General features: G+C 40.8%; 1 protein-coding gene across 2 annotated transcripts; it reads left to right on the top strand.

The window, feature by feature from the left end:
- Window positions 1–879: 879 nt before the first annotated feature.
- VPS37B (VPS37B subunit of ESCRT-I) lies at window positions 880–16,337 on the top strand. Of its 2 annotated transcripts, XM_030024821.1 has the most exons (5): window positions 923–1,033; window positions 7,149–7,437; window positions 9,947–10,118; window positions 10,770–10,852; window positions 11,990–16,337. In XM_030024821.1, the coding sequence occupies exons 3-5, from the start codon at window positions 9,974–9,976 to the stop codon at window positions 12,488–12,490; spliced, it is 729 nt and encodes a 242-aa protein (XP_029880681.1). In that variant the 5' UTR covers window positions 923–1,033; window positions 7,149–7,437; window positions 9,947–9,973; the 3' UTR covers window positions 12,491–16,337. The 2 variants fall into 2 exon arrangements, with proteins under 2 accessions (XP_029880680.1, XP_029880681.1); XM_030024820.1 differs by lacking the exon at window positions 7,149–7,437 and having other exon boundaries at window positions 880–1,033.
- Window positions 16,338–17,434: the final 1,097 nt, after the last annotated feature.

The raw sequence follows: 17,434 nt of genomic DNA, 5'->3' as shown, positions 1-17,434 counted from the left end.
TCCCATCCTGGTAAGGAAGTGCAAGTTAAATAATTCTACTGATTTTCCTTCCTAATTTACAGCTGTGCCGTTATAAACAAAAGGAGAACACAAGTGCCTACAATACTTCCAGGCAGGAGCATTGTAACTGGTTGTATCTGGTATTGATGTGAAGGCTCCGAGCTCAGCTCTCCACGTTTTCCAGGGCATAGGACAGAGTCCACTCCCCGTGCGGGTCCGAGGCCAGCAGCATTAACTGTGAAATGGAACCGCTGAGCCCCAGCCATCCTAGCGAGGCGTTTGACCTCTCCGCTACTGCAGCAGCCGCCATCCCTCGGGACACCGAGGGCCTCGAGCACCGGGCGGCATCACATGAGCGAGGCAGACAAAGCATGCTCTGTGAGGGGCTCCGCCGGCCGACGCCGAGGCCCCGTGTCTTTAGGAAATGCTACTTGGCCTCCCTCAGCGGGCAACCTTGACCAGGCCAGGCTCCGCCATCCCGGGACCCTTCTCCTGCCCTGCTTCGGGCCTGGAGGCTGTGACCCCATGCTGGGCTTCATCCAACACACAGACCCCTAGACTGACTCCCCCATAGCCCTCCTCTCCCCCTCCCCACGGTCCCCTCAGGCCACCCCTCGAGAGCCTCATCCCTCGAGAGCCGCCCGCCACCCCCATGGGCACCCTCCTCGCCTCAGGCGCCGAGCCCGCCCCCCCCCCCAGGCCCCTTTGGTACCGTCCACCAGGGCCCCCCGCCACCCCCCTGCCACCCAGCACCCCTTGGTACGCCCCGCCCTGCGCGCTGCCGCCCCGCCCCCCCAGCAGGGGGCGCCGAGGGCGGTGCCCACCCCGGGCCGGGGCGACACCTCCGCGGCACTTCCGGTTGGCGGTGGCGGCGGCGGGAGCGGGAGCGGGAGCGGGGTCGGGGGGAGCAGGGCCGGGCCGGGCCGGGATGGCGCTGGACGTGCGGCGCCTGGAGGCGCTGAGCCTGCAGGAGCTCAGCGCGCTGCTGGACGACGAGGAGCAGCTACAGGACATGGCCCGCGAGATGGAAGAGGTGAGGGGCGCCCGCGTAGCCCCCCCGCCCGGGCCGAGGCCTCCCCTCGGGCCGCCGCCCCCCCTCAGCTCGCCGGGACGCTGCCCGCGGGGCCCCGCGGCTCGGGGTTCGCTGTCTCGCCGCCTCCATTACCACTTGCTATTTGGGGGGTGTTAATGACCGCCTCCCCACCACCACCACCCCCCCCCCGGCGCAGGTGACTCCCTCCTCCCGGCCCTGCTCGGGGGTCACGGCTCCGCCATGGAGTGGCCGGTAAATAAGGAGCCCCTGTGCTGCGGGAAGCGCTGCCTGCCCCTCTTCCTCTCCCTCTTCCTCCCGGCCTTTTGTCTGCTGGCCCTCGGTACGGGGGGGGGGTCTGTGCCCGGGCACTTCTGCCGAGCGCTGGGTGCCAGAGGAGGGGGGCTGAGGGCTCGCCGTGCTGAAAATGCTCGGTTTGTACTAAATTAGGAGACACTGAGGGACCGGAGGTGGGATCAGTTTTTCCATTAATACAGCCCTTGTTTTGTGCTTTGGCCACGATGAAGGATTTTGTCAGGGTGAAGTCGGTCCTATTTGTGGTCTCGATCTCAGCGCAACTTTAATTCAAAACAATGTGAAAGAGATTTCTGTGTGCCCGAGTTGGTATGCCGGGTGCAGTGAAGGCTGTCAGGCTTTCTGGTGCTTGTTGTGCCTAGTTGAAATGTCTTTGTCAGTGTACCAGACTCTAAGCTGTGCTTTTGGACCTACGCTTATTAAAACAAAATAGAAGCCTCTTTTCTTCCTGCTGCTGTGGTTGTCTTTTACTGGTTTTTCTGTATGCCAGTGGACACTGTGTTACAGTTCTGATAGGAGACTGTTCCAGGTTTATTTGACCACACGTGTGCCTGAAAGACTCTGCTAAGAACAAATAAGATGAAACCGTTTATGTGAAAACTTTAAAAGAAAGAAATGTGCTGTACTTTTCTGGGTCTTGTATTTATTGGTTTGGGGTCTTTTTTAAATTAGAGGACAAAAGCCCCAGGAAAAGGAAAAAAAAGTGTCAATATATTCTAGAGAAAGAAGCTTAGTTTATAAGTAAAATCAATTACAATTGCTTTCCCTCAAACTAAGTATTCCTGCCCTTTTGGTACTTCAGAGGAAGTTGTTTTGTATCACCTCAAACCAAATTGTCAAAGTATTACAGATGAAGAGGCCGAGATAAGAAGGTGTCCTAGGCAATTTACGTGCTGCATTATGCAAGAATTTGTATTTTGAACTTTGTGTAAATAGATTTGCGAGAGGGGGGCGGGCATAATAGCGCTTCATATGAGCTTATATTTTGAGAACTTAAACTGCTGAAGAAACAGATATTGCTGTGATAAGTAAAACATGCAGAGATCTTAGAGGCGCCGTGGTTTACTGGGAGGCAGGGGTAACCTTCTATATAAAAACTAAATATTTAAGGAAAGTCAACAGGTTATAACGGGCTTAACTTTGTAAAGATATAAATGGGTGCAGTAAGGCTAGTTTCAGTGTGACCTCTGACAAGGTACATGAGCAGAAGGCCTGGGTCAGTAGGCTCTTTTTTTATTACTTATTTGTCAATACATGATTAAGAGTGTAGGTCAAAAGTGACAGAAAACCTCATGACCTTGGTAGAAAAGATCTTCTTTTACTGCAGAACTAGACCATATTCTCAATTTGACCCTCTGGTTTTCCTCTTTAGTTGGCAACAGGAGGCTTTTAAATTGTAGAGTGAAGTTCTCTGGGCCTGAGGGAATATTTTGTGGTGTTTGGAAAGTGTGGCTAGGTTTGAAGGTATTCAAGCTGTGTGGAAATACGGCTATGCTACTGTCTGGTATAATCCTCTTTTATTGTGTGCAGAGGCTTTTACTAGAGTCTGTTCAACTAGAAATGCATTTACCCACCTTGGAAGGAATTGGCCATGCTTGAATACTTCTTCCTCATTCTGGTTTTGCCTCCACTGAATTGTTTACTGCTTGAGTTTGTGCTACTGGGTCCTGAGTTTTCACTGTGAAGTATGTCGCAGGAAGAGCGAGAGCGAAATCCTGAACATTAGGGAGGACCCATGGTGACTTCACTGCTGCTTGTGTAGGTATTTGGTTGCCAGTCTGTATGTATCTAGGTTGCAGGGTTATTCCAAAGTCCTTAGATTCGTAATTTCATTGTGGCATGCCAATTAAATCATGATTCCTGAGTCAATTCTCTGAGGTCACTTGTATTTTCAGTGGCAAAGTTGGCTAAAGCTGATTATTCCATAATTGAAAAAAACCTTTGTTCTCCTTGTTGCAAGGGAAATCCAGCTCAAAACCCAATGTTTTGTTCACAGAGAGGAGGGGTTGGAAAACCACTTGGCTTTCTTGCGAATAGCTAAAAATAGGCACCTTCCAGCCTTAAAGGGAATGTATTCCTGTGCAGGGTTTGAGCAGGATTTGTCTGTGTCATTGTGGGGGTGTGTATATATATCTCTGTGTGTGTGCTCACGCGCACATTCATATTTCGCTGAGGTAACGTGCGTGTACAGTGTCCTTCACACTCTATCCCCAGGTATGTGAAAATGTGGCATCAAAGAGCTAGGCTGCTGCTTTTTCTGTCTGTACGGTTGTTTTTGAAGCCTCTGGGCTTTTAGTGCTTGAACAACGAACATCTTGTCTGATAGAAAGAGGAAGGAAGCCAATTGTCTGGTACTCCTAGTCTTTTAAAATTGAGGGTTTTTTTTTAATAATCCTTTGAGGTTAATATCTGTAGTACATCTACAGTATTCATCTTCATGAAATAAAAGTACATTGTTTATAAAAATCAGTCTTGGTGTGATAACTCTAAACAGCACAGATGAGAGAATTTGTGACCTGATACTGGTGGTAGCTTGATAGATTTCTCCTGTGAAAATGAGTTTTCTTTTTATCTACTGGAACATCACTTTAGTAACAGTGCAACATTGTGTTACTGCTAAAGTTCTACTGCCAAAAATTATTTGCTCTTCAAGACCTTAATTATGTGAAATCAAGAAATCAGAAATGTATTGCCTTCCCGTCATTCCAGGATTTCAAAGTACACTGACAAGCACAGAACGGGTTTTCAAGTGTAGTCCTTTTCTCAAAAGCGGATTGAGAAGATCGGGCAGTGCAGAAACTCCAAGTTAAAACTGTGTGAATGCATGCCCAGATTTCTTGGATTCCCACTCCTGTCCTAAAACCACATTGTGCAAGTGGTTATGTTCTTGTTTGCCAAACATGAAATTTAGTTACAAAGTTAGGAATTAGACTTGGTGACAACTACAGGTTTTTGTCTTCCAGCTAAGCATCAAATGAGTAACCTGCCTGTGCCTGATGAGTGCAAATTGCAGTTCTGGGTGTCTCTCTCCTCTGCAGTAAACGTTTAGGAATTGCAACTTTCCTTTTAACCTTTATTTTGTCATTTTTAAAGCTAGTACTTAGGTAGTCAGAAGATCTAAATTTAGCAAATCTAATTACTTTGGAATATGTGTTAATATTTATTACAGATGTTGTTAGAGGATGTATTATCCTTCACTAGTGCTTGATGAAAAGCACTCTTAAGTCTTCTTCCGTAAAAGAAGTCTCTATTCTCCTACTCTGCACCTGTCAGCTCCTGTTTCAGGGGTTAATTTGACACTCCAAATGTGCATGGTTATATTTCTGCAATGTGACTGTGTATTTTATTCCTAAGTTACAAGTATGTTTAAGTGAAAGAATATGGGAATGATAAAGGCTAGAGCAAGACCAGAGAAACCTAAAACTAACATGGGTGTATGCTATGTATAAAGCAATTAAATGGTGCCACATAAAACTTCTTTTTTATTTATAGCTCCTTAAGAGACTTTTTCTGGAAAGTACTGAGAGACTACTTGCCACGGTGCTTGCCAAAGTAAGCTTATAATTATAGCAGCACTTGATGGACTTTGTGGGTAGTTGGGATTTCAGTTGCTCAGACTGAATCTCAGGAGGCATCTCATCTGGAATTGTTCTTCTGGGAACGTGCTTTTGGATGAACAGCAGTGACGCTTCTCAGAGACGTTTTGCCCAAATAACTCTTGCTGCAAACCGTTACTTTGGAGTAAATAAAGAGTAAAAATGTTGCTAAGCTAGTACTAACTTCTGTTTTAATTTTATCCAGCATTTTTGTTCTGTTTTTTTAAAGTGGGATGAAATGAAGCTGCAGTTGGATGAAAGTAGTAGAATATCAATTCCCAAAGCAGTTGCTGCTGCCTGTTCTTGGAAGTGCTTATTAAATCCTTGAGTAAAATTATTCAAATTATTTCTGTTAAAGAAACTTGCTTTTTAAGCACCTTAAGTTCTGGAGCGCTGCTAAATCACAATTTTTGTCTTTAATAACTTCTGTGTGTCCGTGGCTTCCTTTTTTTGCAGTGTGCACAACTTAGTTTGAGTGTTCTACTCAGTCGTGAGCAATCCTTCTGCCATTAAAATCCTTTTATAAGCAGCTCAGTATCATCACCCCATTTGTCCCATTCAGAATTCATAGTGAGAGCTTAGCAGTTAAAGAGAACATATGCTTTTTTTTTTTTTTTTTTTTTTTTAATATTGTGCTGTCTCATTATGTCTCGTGATTCTGACTGGTACTTCTCATCTGTTTTCAGATTAATGTTTCCTGCCCGTTGAAGTGTTCATGACCTCAATAGTCTTGTTAGCAGTTCTGCTAGAGTTGCATGCTGCTTGCTTATTTCTCTTTACTTTTTTTCACTGCACTTCAGTAGGCAGGTGAACATCTGATACAGTAGCAGTTCCCTGCTAATACACATTTTTGTCACACAACATATCTGACAACAAAATAACTTCTATTGGATTTATTCCTTGGTTGGCTATTGTCTTGGGCTTGTGGAAAGCTGTGAATGGATGCTGAAAGCATGCTTTGTGCTGCACTGATAATCTTAATAGACTGGTCATGCTGTACTGTGTTTTGACCCTTGGATGATTTTGCAACTATTTTTTTTTGTTTTAAATTAGTGGGTTTTAGAAGTTTTTCTATAGGGCTTTTCAGGCTAACTTCACAGTGTTTGCTTTTCTGATTCCTTGAATTAACCTCTAAATGCAGTGGAACAGTTACAGAAAAGTTTATGATGCGGACCTTGATATCAGTGCCAGAGATTATTCTGGTTTGTAAAATTGTGACTGTATTCAAGTTGCATTGCTTTGGGCTTATATCTTTTCTGTTTGTTGTGAAATAGAATTCACTCATTCCACAGATTTCAAACTTTTTTCAGTGACATGAAGCATTTAAATGTCCTGAACAGGTGGATGGGTCTTCACCAGCTCCTCCTTAAGCTTCATTAAACATCATTCCTAAGTTTACCTTGTATTTGAGGAACTTGTTCTTCTCATGGTTTTGAGTAAGACTCAAATTGAGTTTCTCATCTCTTCAAGTGTCCATTTTTTAAAGAAATTTGACACAGACTAATGCTGGAAGTGAAGATTTCAAGAGTGATACTTGAATTGGTCATTAAATGTCAATCATGTTTTTTGTTCAACTTCTGTAGAAAAAATGTGCCCTTCTTAGAAGTGCTATAATATGGAAAAAGTTGTTTCATTAAGTCTTGTATAATTTCAAGGCCTGTAAATTAAAGTGCAATTATGAATACCTTAACTTTTTTCAGTTTTAAAACAAGGATTTTTAAGACTTTTGCTTAAGTTTAGACTAGTCTACAGTTGCTAGATATCATATACTAAGGACAGAAAAGGATGTCACTGTGTTGGATTTAGGTAGGTCATAATATTAGGGTTTTTTTTTTTTTCTTATTTTACAAGTCAGGTACATCATGTCATGCTGATATTTATTCATCTTTACACATTTGAAATTATTTAAAAGTAAAGTTATTCAGAAAATTATTGTAGAAATTTAGGCATTTGCTTCCTCTTTCTCCCTAGTCCTGTTGAGAGACATTATGATACTTGAGGCAGGAGAGTCATTTAAAAGAAGTGTTTAAAAACACCACAAAAGCCTTATCTGACTTAAGGAAGCTTTTTCTGTTATTCTGTCTGTTTACCTGGAGTTCTTCCTTCTCCTCTTTTTTATATATGATTTCAGTAAAAGGTTCTTTTTCCTGGGATTTGTGCTCTTGAAAGGTTTACAGGTTTGTGTCCACTGGCTTTTTTCTCTCTAGAGGAAATGTACGTGTTCTTCATCCTGAAGAAGGATCAAAGTTCACTCATAAAACTGGTCTTCCCAGACTGACTGTGCAACTGCTTTGAAATGAGAATATCAGCCTTACAAGCAGTGAAAATACAATCACCAGATCAAATTGAAGTCGCTTGAAGGAAGTACTTTCCTCATTAAAATGGTGAAAGAGGAGAGGCATCAGAAACCATGAATCTTTTTGCACGCAATCTTCTTTGGCTGGCAGTTCAGAAGACAGCTAGTTAACAAAGCTTGCGGTGTTGGCAGGTGATTTGGTAAGAAGCTGGATGCCAGTAATTAAGCAATTAAATTGTGTGTATTTTAGTTCCCTTCATAACTGTTAGGAAAAAAATGTAAAATAGGGGGACTTAGGCTTTCTGAAAGCAACTGTCTTAACAGCATTGGATCACATGAGAAGAAACAAATGGAGGCAACCAGTTTAATTAACATTATTTTGCATTGGATTCAAAAGTGAGAAGAGAGGATTTTCTTTTTATTCTTGGAAAGGATTCAAGTTGAACACAAGCATAGTGCTGGAAGCTTGTTTAGGCTTGATGTGAGAATCTTGAGAAGACAAAACAATATCGCAAGTACAGTTTCTCTGATTTTCACAATTTGGAATAGAATTTCATTTTGATTGAATGAATTTAGGACTCAGCATTATCCTTGACTTGATTTTTTTTAAAGTGGTTTAGCAAGAACAGGGTGAAACAGAGTAAAACTTAGGTATTTGAAGAGCAATATCTGGTGACAAAGATATGTTTAAGTAACATTAAGCCAATTTTGAATTTAGTAGATTAAAGTAGTGTATAAATATTTCAAAAGGAAGTAGTTGCTTTCAAAGACACTATTGCTACGCTTGGAAAATATTTTTACCTGATGAACCCAGTTTTGTGCTCAGACTGCCAAGAACACCTGAATTCTGATCCTGTCCTTTTCTGGGGCTTTTACATAGCTCATTTGGGTTTCCTCTTTTCCTGTTTCTGAGGTGTGGCTCTCCTATATCCACCCATGAGTTCGAAAGGAAGAAAGCACTGTACTCTTCATGTTTGCTCTGAATTCAGTGCAACTGTCCATAAATAAGATCTGTTACAGCTAAATAGGGATGATGTGGGCTAGAAGGGGCATATTAATGTAGGAGGTCGCAAAAAATGTACCAAATATTTCATTGATTTTGAAGGCAGCTTAATAGAATCAGGCTGTTGTGCCATGGGAAAACTATCCTACTTGTTGATTCAGACTGAAAATCTGAAATCGGATCCCTTGGGTTTGTTTTTTTTTTTTTTTTTTTTTTCCTTTTGATGTCTGAATATTTTAATGAATCTAGTGTGACATCCAGGGCAGACTTCCCCAAACACTCAGCTTTCCCAAAGCTCATGAAGACTGTCTCGATAAAATTGTGTGCATGTGTGTGTATGAGCAAACTCGGAATCTTGCTGAATCTTAGTTTTGCGAGAATTGTCATTTGTTCTTTGGAACAATGTCTTCAGGCTAGGATATGTTAAGCAGAAGGATTAAACTGAAAAACAAGCTTTTGGCATTAATCCAGGGTTGATTTAACATAGTTGGGGAAGAATATTCTGGAGAAGGAACAGTAATGATGCAGTCCTTGTTTTTTCCATCTTAATAAGATAAGGGATGACGTTCTTCTGCAGTCTTACTGCATGTTACTGCTGGCATTCAAAGATTTTTTTTTTTAAGAGCAACTGTTGCTTTATCTGTCAACATTCATTATGGGGGAATAGTAAGGGTGGTGTGTGAGGTGGGGATGAAGAAGCATCTATGTTAAATAATGGGTAAGAATTCATACAAAGCTCCTTCAGGTAGCAGGGCGTGAATGTAAAAATCTGATCTCACAAAGCTGTGACAGCCAACAGGTCAGACCTCATATGAATTTGTGACAGGAATTAGAAGAAATTCGGGTGACATAAACTGTGCTCCTCTGCCACGTAGCAGAAAAGTCTAAGGGAGTGCCCAAAGACTGCTCTCTACACAGTAAGCGCTACCGTGCTGCTGAAACCTGCCTTGTGCAGGCAGTTTAGCGCAGCAGGAACCAGGTTCCTGTTCTGAGCAGGCAAAAGCTGTTCTGCCTGCAGGAGCGTTCACGGGCATCTCTGCCCCTGCTCAAAGGAGGGGGGTTCTGCGAGTCCTTTCCCACAACACAAACTCTTTGAGTAACTATCATTTCCAGCTTGGAGAAGAAAACTGTTTAATGAGCTCTCTGCTGCATGTGGAAAAAAATGTGCAGGAAAGTGACTTCAGGTCAGTATTAATTCCTGTTTAGGAAGTGATTCATTCACAGGTGCTCACAGCTGAAAGAAGAGATTCTTATTCTCAGTGCAATTCCTCTGAAGGTCTTTCCCCCATGAGCTTCAACAGTCCATTGTCGTTTTAGATGATTTCAGCATGCTGTTTGCGGCATAGACCTTCTTATTCCTTCTAGATGATACGCTAGTAAAATAGTATATTAGTAGAGCAGTAAAAATACAGCTTGTGAGAAAGGATTTTGTGTAGCAGAAAAAAGAGATCGTGGGAAAAGAGCGCAACAGCTGAACCTGACCATGCCCACCAAAACAGTAGACATTCCCACTGTTCATAGAAAGTTCAAAAGTATTGTTATTAGTTGCAGGTCCAATACCATAGTACTAATTTTTAGAGAGCTTACTTTTGTTGTTTATTTAGAAGTTTTGAAATTCTCTTATTGTCAAAATAACCGTTAGTCTTAATTAATATCTTCACTGACATTTCATGCACCTTTATTTTATTTTTTTTTTTTATTTCCAGGCCCAAAATGTTCAACACAGCAAGGACATGACTCTTGCCAGCAACCGCAGTCTGGCAGAAGGCAATCTTTTGTACCAGCCAAAGTTGGAGTCTTTGAAATCAAATTTGACTGAAAAATATGAAGAGCTGCAAGTTCTTTTTGAAGCATACCAGATAAAGAAAACAAAACTAGGTAACATTTTCTGTTGACAATTATGATTTGCTGTTTTCTAAGTGAATGTAAATCTGTTGCACGTTTTTTTGTTTGGTTTTTGGTGTCTCGTTTTTTAGCTGTGTGAATTGGGGTATAAAATGAAATGTCATTCTCATGTAGTTCTGAAATAGATCATGCTCTAATGATTTATTAAGTATCTGTTATACCTAGTAACAGATACTGTGGATTCTTTCTGTTGCTGTGTGGTTACCTACCTGTTGTTGACCTGCTCTTATCTAAATGATTAAATTCATTTACCTTGCTAAAAAGCAAAAAATTATTTGACTTTTCAGTGATTAATCATAAATCAAACAGAATATTGCATTTAACTTTCTGATTTCATACTGAATTATGAAGTATTGTACATCTGATACTACACTTGCTGAAGTGCTTTGTCTTTCAATATTGTAAATATATCATTGTAATTAAATTTCAGCTTTTAGCACTCTGACAATATTCCTAAACTACTTAATATATTTTCTTACTGCAGATCATCCTCTCTAGTGCAATGGAGTATGCTAGTTGTACATATGTGCCTTAGAAATTTTTATGCTTGCTGTGGTTATATAGCTTCAGTTAGAAGTCACTTAGAGCCAGCTGTTATTTACTGTTCTTTTCATGCCATTACAGACAGACAATCCAGTAATGCTTCACTGGAGACACTGCTAGCACTGCTTCAGACAGAGGGGGCTAAGATTGAGGAAGACACAGAGGTAATGACAGTACACTTCAATTCTGCCACTTACACCCATTACTGAAGACTTCCAATGTACACAGCTGCAGTGCAGTGCTGAACGTGTAATAGACTAAAGGGATATTTTTAAGAATATGGTCTGGTCTTTGCTTTGAACTTCAGTGAACAGCCATTTGGTTTCAGTGAGAATTTTTTTATCTGAGTAATTTTTTACTCTTAACATCTTTGAAGTTTAAGAGAGAAAACACTCCTTTTCAGAAGAGACAGCCAAACCCTCTTAGTTCCTTGGCATTGCCTTCAAACTCATAGCATATAAATCTGGAAATTTTTTTTAATGGTGTTTGCCTGGTGTATATATATTAATCCATTACAAATGTCAATTAGTAACCTAATGAAAAACTGTGCCTGCACTGTTTCTTCTCCAGCATTTCCAGTGAAGTATTCCATTATGATTTCAATGTATCTGTCTAGGTGCCAGTGGTCACCACTTGCTGTGATACAAGTGCTTGAACAGTGGTCTGTTTTCAGAATAGTGGAAGTTTTTGGTTTTATTTGCTGATTTGCCTGTAGGACATTCTCTATAACTACATAGCATGTTAGCATCAGGGAAAAAATCTGTTTATTGGCCCTGAATTGTGATCACAAAAAGACATTCCCAGGACAAGTTGAATTTTGTAATTATGTGTATGGTCACCTCTCTTAGTTATTAAACATAATTTACCTAAAGCCACAAGTAAGCATGAGTATTAAACCTGGCTTAGCAATAATCTGCCTCTGTACTGAGTCTTGCAGAGTTCTCGGTGTTTCTCTTGGCATTGCAAGCAGTACTGAGCTGTAACTCGGCTTAGTTGGCAATCTGGAAAGCTGTTTAACTTGATTCATTCCCATCTCTGATGATCAGGGGAATGTTCAGAGCTAGATTCAGATGTTCTTACTGCTGTTGCTTCAGTATAAATTTAAGCAAAAATTATATTTAACTCCCAGTGCTTCTGAGTAATAACTAACTCAAAGTTCTGCTCAGAATTCCTAGTATGCCAGTCATCTTCCATATGCAAGCTGGAAAATCACAGGCAAAATTATGCTATTTTTAGGATATAAGCCATTTAGATTCTCTTACAGTATGCCATTTTCTGAGAGATTGTTCCATATTTGACAGAATATGGCAGAAAAATTTCTTGATGGTGAAATACCACTGGATTCCTTCATTGATGAGTACCAGAGCAAGCGTAAACTGGCTCACCTGCGACGTGTGAAAATTGAGAAGCTCCAAGAAATGGTGCTGAAGGGACAGAGACTTCCGCAGGTTCAGCCACAAGCTCAGCCGAGAGCACCCGAGACAACACCAGCACCTCAAGATTCCTACACTTCGGATGCAAACACTCCTCCTTCAGTTGTGCCCCGACGAATACCACCCCCTCCACCTTCTTCAGTCCCAGCAGGACGCTTTCCTACTCCGTTTACTGCAGCCATGAGTTCAGGACCAGCTCTTTCTTATCCAGGTGCTCCGTATCCTCCTCTCCCGCCTCGACCAGGAATTCAATCTGCAAGTCAAATGCCACAGACAGGATACCCATCTCAGTTTGTACCACAGCATCCTCCAGCTCTTCCCCAAAGACCACCTCGCCTTCCACCACATCCTGGCTTTATCCTCCAGTGAATATTTTGGTGCGCCTAACTTATGTATTGGTGCTTATATTTCCTTTTCTCCCCATCAGAGACTTAATGTAGGCAATGGAAAGCCTCTGGTTTTTGCACAATAGAGTACAAAATTCGAGCTGTGGCACAGAGGTTTGCAATTGCATTTGGTAAATGTGATTTTTTTAATTTTTTTTTTTTTTTTTTTTTCCCAAATATCAGTGACAACTGATTTTTCTAGGAAGGTGATAGGGTCTAAATTTTGTAAATCCATCAGATTGTGAAACAACATACAGTGGATTTCCTGACATCACAAATCGAATCACACTCTGAATTCTTTAGTGGTGGTAAATCAGCATTCTCTTCTATTCCGATGTATTCCAATTGCAACTGAATGTATGTGTGGCAAACTGGGAGCTATTTGTCTCTCTAAAGAATTCTCTATCGGTGCCGGTGTTTGGATAGTAACAACCATATCTCAATACTGGGCAGAGTTGCAATGGACCGCATCAGCATCCTTTGCAGTGTGCCCACACAACAGCATTCGTGGCCAGGTGCACAACGTTTTCAGACCTCACTGAGCTGAAACTCTTGAAAATGTTGTATGGTTTTTAGGTAGTAAAAGTTACAAGAGTTTCATTTCTACATTTCAGTTGTTACCTTAGACTTTTCATAATAAAAGTACACACTCCTCCCACTCCTAAATAGCTTGATATCCTGAAAGTCCTGGTCTCTTGAAATTAAACTAAACTGTTTGTAGAGCCAGTTTAGAGTTTTATAGAAACTTTACCAGGCATTTTTATTTCTTTGCCTATTAAGACTCTTAGGTTGGGTTTTTTTTCACCCTTGGATACAGAAGTGATTTTTTTACACAGGTGCTTAGCTTTTGATATCATGTGATTCCAGGAATCTAAGCAGGGTATTTTCTTAATCAAATACTATGTTTTCACATCATGTAACTGCCCACTTGAAGCTCCACAATTTCATTTTATCCCTCAAACTCAGTCTCTTGCTTGGCAGAACTATTTTTAACTTTCCCATTTCCTTTAGTTTTGCAGGTTTTGGCGTGCGTATCTATCTGGAATTTGCAGTTAATGTTTCTCTGCAAGCAGGCAAAACAGAAGAGCTTTTTGAACTCCATGGTAGCTGTTTGTATCTTACATAATCCATTCTTGACTTCTAATGCCACTGGAGGCGAGGCTTTTTAAGGGAGCTCAGATTTCACTCTCAGTTGAGACTCTTAAAGGCTAAGGTGCAGACACATGCTGGTATTTTAATCTAGCATTGGGGGAGGCAAATCTTAGCACTTGTTGCTTGCGGAGAATGTGTCCATAAATCCATTATCAATTTTTCACATCAGCAAACAACTTTCAACTAATTCATGGTAATTTAAGAAACTCACAGTCCAGAATCTGTCACAGCCCCTGCATTATCTCAAAACATTTTCATATCATTGTCCTGGAATGCACTACATTGTTTGGAAGTCTGTACTACAAACAGCATCAGTCAAAACAGAATATCTTTTTTTTTTTTTTCTTTAAGTAAGGCTCTTGACTGTCCCTTAATCATTTCCTCTGGAGTGTGGTGGTTGCTAGCAAATACTAATCTGAAATTAAGCTCATAACAGGAAGCTCTCTATTCTGAAAATAGGGTTATTTGTCTTGTTTTGCCTTCTGAAGACAAAGAGCAGAAGGTTGGTCAGTGTTACTGGCATCTGAACCAATTCCCCAGTGTCAGTCTGGAAAGTTTCTATAGATGGGAGATTTTGTGAAGCAATGTGCATTGGATTTGTTTGCAAAGTGTGTTTTTTCTGTAATCTAGTGATGGTACAGGATGTGTTTTGGTTTTGTTTTTTTTTTAAATAGTGTAATATCTTTTCTTGGTATTATTTTCTCACTGAAGCTTCATATAAGCATGGTTAATTATGACTCGTTTCAAAGTAATTTTGCTGTGCTATTAGTGCTGGTATTTGGATGGCAACTGTTGTATCTGAATGCTAAACATAAGTATGCTGTAGAAATGATTTGTGTCCTAGAAAGAATTAAAGTGGGTGGGAGCTACCAGGGTGGTGACTGAGTAAAGAAATTCGTACTTTGAGCCTGCTACACAAAAACTCTAAAACACTCTCAAATTAGTTTTGCTAACATTTAATAAAAACAACCAGGTATATTTTACACTTATCAAGTGCCAACTTTTTTTCCGAGGGTTGAAAATCCTCAGAAGTGATGGAGGTGATAGATAAGTGTATTGTGAATTTGCACTGCATTTTATGTATCTAACTTTATTGGTATTAGTAGTCCAAAAATATTTTTATTACTTGTTAAATTTTCTGTCTTTTGGTAACTTTTGTGATAATATGACCTTTCAGGGATACTTTATCTAGAAACAAACTCTTGTGCAAACTAAATACAAAGCTAATGCAATTTTTCTGTCTGAAAGCAAAACAATGCATTATTGCATATGCATGTGGCTGATGTGCCTTAGGATCACTACTTGTGATTGTAATACTAGGATATTAGCATTTTTATCATTTGAATGGCCATTGCTTAACTCTAAGGGCTCTTCAAGAGCACTTTCTTTTACAAAAAAACTCACACATACTTCAGAAAAAACAAAGGCTGTATCTGCTATTTGTAAGCTTATAGTTGCCTTCACTGATGGGTAAGTTTGGACATAGATAATGTAACTAATGTGATGTTTCAGTTATAGCAATCTCATAACTGAAATCCAGCTGCTCATGGAAAAAGTTTTGCCATTAATTGTGCGTGTGCATGCACAACCTGTAAATATATACTTGACTGCTGGTAATGTTTAAGGGTAAAGGAGAAAGATGATTGTGGAAAGCTGTTTAAATCCTTTCAGAAACAGACGTTACAAGACACTAACCTGAGTGAGTCAGGCAAGAGATATGTCGGTGCTTTTGACCTGTTGTCCTTCAACAGCTTCTCCTGTTCTGTTATAGCTAATAAATAAATTCTGCTATGGCTAGGATGTTTAGAATCATACTAATTTGCACTGTTTATAAGATAGTGAGAGTAAAATGCCATAGGCAAGCTGAGAGTTGAGAGGAGGTGGCTCAGTATGCTTGCCAAAATATATATATTATAGTGTTGTCTTGAGGACTTCTAATGTCTGCTGCAAATAGCATATACTTCCCCAAAGCAATTGGAGTGGAGAAAAATCTTTTAAATAATGATGTGTAACACGGCTTTAGAGTGTTGGTAGCTTGGAAAATGCTCTCTTTGGATGGCATTACTTTTGCCAGTCTTTTGTATGCAGTTTTGTAAGTTATGACTAATTCAATTGTATGTGGTTAGGTTGTTTGATTGATGATCAGCATTGAATGGTTCTAACTCAAGGATGAGTTTCACTGCACTTCAGTGCTGTCTCCTAGAGGAAGCGGAGTCAGTTGTTCTAGCACAGCTGGTCCATACCGGTCACCTTTGTACCGGTGACCCTGGAGGGACTATATAGAAAATAAGCGTTCCTGTGATGCCAGGAGGCAGAGCCCTGGGCACAGTCTGGTCATGGGTAACCGTTACGTTTAGTGCCCCAACTTCCACAACCTCAGTCTCGACCTCTTTTGGGACTTCTCTGCCTTTTCAAACTGGAATAATGACTTGGATACAGAGCTCAAATCAACAATTTCTTTAGCCTGAATATAGAGCTACTTGGCAAACATTGAGTTCGGAGGAGGTAGAGTTGTCCTGCACCTGAACAGTTCCTCTGTGTAATCCTGGACAGTCTAATAAAGGGGCAGTTTTATATGCCTAGCAAGTTGTGAAACGTACAGTGGATTTGTTTGCATAATAAGTCTTTCTGTAATCTACTGTGGTCTGATTTTAAATAAAATAGCCTATCTCTCTTGGTGTCGTCTTCCTATTGTGGCTTCATTTAATCATGGTGGAGTTACGTTAATGTTTTTCAATACTAGTGGTGGGTTTTATGCAGCAACATAAAAACAGTTGTAGGTGAATGTAGAACATAAATTTGCAAGAAAATAACTTTAATTATTCATAGTAAATCTGTTGGCCATGTTTTTAGTGACTGGATATAGCGAGTCCACTTTGTATGTAGCTGATATAGGATAGGTACGCTCAGAGTAGATTCTGCACGTTGTGATCATGGCAATGAGGTAGGTGAGCTGTCTTCCCGGGTGGAATCCCTTTGCTTTTGTTTTGGCTTCTGACAATTAGCTGGAATAGTGGAAGAGTTCAGAATCTTCACCTGGAAAAGCTGAAGGAAGGGGGAAAGCCACTTTTATTTGTTAAGAGGAAAAACATAGATTTCAGCCAAGACAAGTTAGGAGAAATGAGTCAACCAAAGTTGTTTAGGAATATGAGTCAGAGGACAGAAAAGACCTGATGTAATTATCTGTGGTATCTGTCACTTTAATAGCAATGTGAAATAGAAGTCCTACTGCAGAATAACTGATACGATATGGAAGAAAATCCCTTTTTTAATTGTCTCTTGATACATTCCATTTGTGGTTGCTACGGAGCTTTGATAACCTTCTGCTGATGCAGAAATGGGAAAGTACAGATGAGGAAAGCTTGCTGTGCTGACTCAGGGCAGGTGGGCGAGGGACGGGAATGGTGTTATGTAAAAGCTGCAGTTCTTCAACTTCCCTCTTCTTAGAATTTGCAGAAACACCTGTGTTTTGCAGCTTGAAGAAGGTGCATGCAAAACTTCCAAGTGCCTGTTCCGAAACGGGTTCGGATGGCCCTTCCCATGGCTCACGTGCACCTGGAGATCATTCTGGGTGGGATTGTTCCCTGTGCAAAGGAGAGAGAACGCAGCGCGGTCAGACCTTGCCAGATAGGGGACACACATGTTGCTTGTGTAATGGATAACAAAAAAGGCAAAGTAACACAAAAAAGGCAAGTGGTATGTCAGTGACACACTGGCAGTATTTCATGTGGTCTTGACTTGTCCCCTCCCTTTGGAAACTGGTTTCGAAGGCCAT

Source organism: Aquila chrysaetos, chromosome 9, assembly GCF_900496995.4.
Source record: "Aquila chrysaetos chrysaetos chromosome 9, bAquChr1.4, whole genome shotgun sequence".
Taxonomy (NCBI): Eukaryota; Metazoa; Chordata; class Aves; order Accipitriformes; family Accipitridae; genus Aquila; species Aquila chrysaetos.
This window is presented reverse-complemented; position numbering and strand designations above follow the sequence as displayed.

Excerpts from the sequence above, each read along its gene's own strand:
- VPS37B (XM_030024820.1), top strand. The coding sequence starts at position 929 with ATGGCGCTGGACGTGCGGCGCCTGGAGGCGCTGAGCCTGCAGGAGCTC. Across the intron at positions 1,034-9,946 it reads TGGCCCGCGAGATGGAAGAG|GCCCAAAATGTTCAACACAG; the intron begins GTGAGGGGCGCC and ends TTTTATTTCCAG. Across the intron at positions 10,119-10,769 it reads GATAAAGAAAACAAAACTAG|ACAGACAATCCAGTAATGCT; the intron begins GTAACATTTTCT and ends ATGCCATTACAG.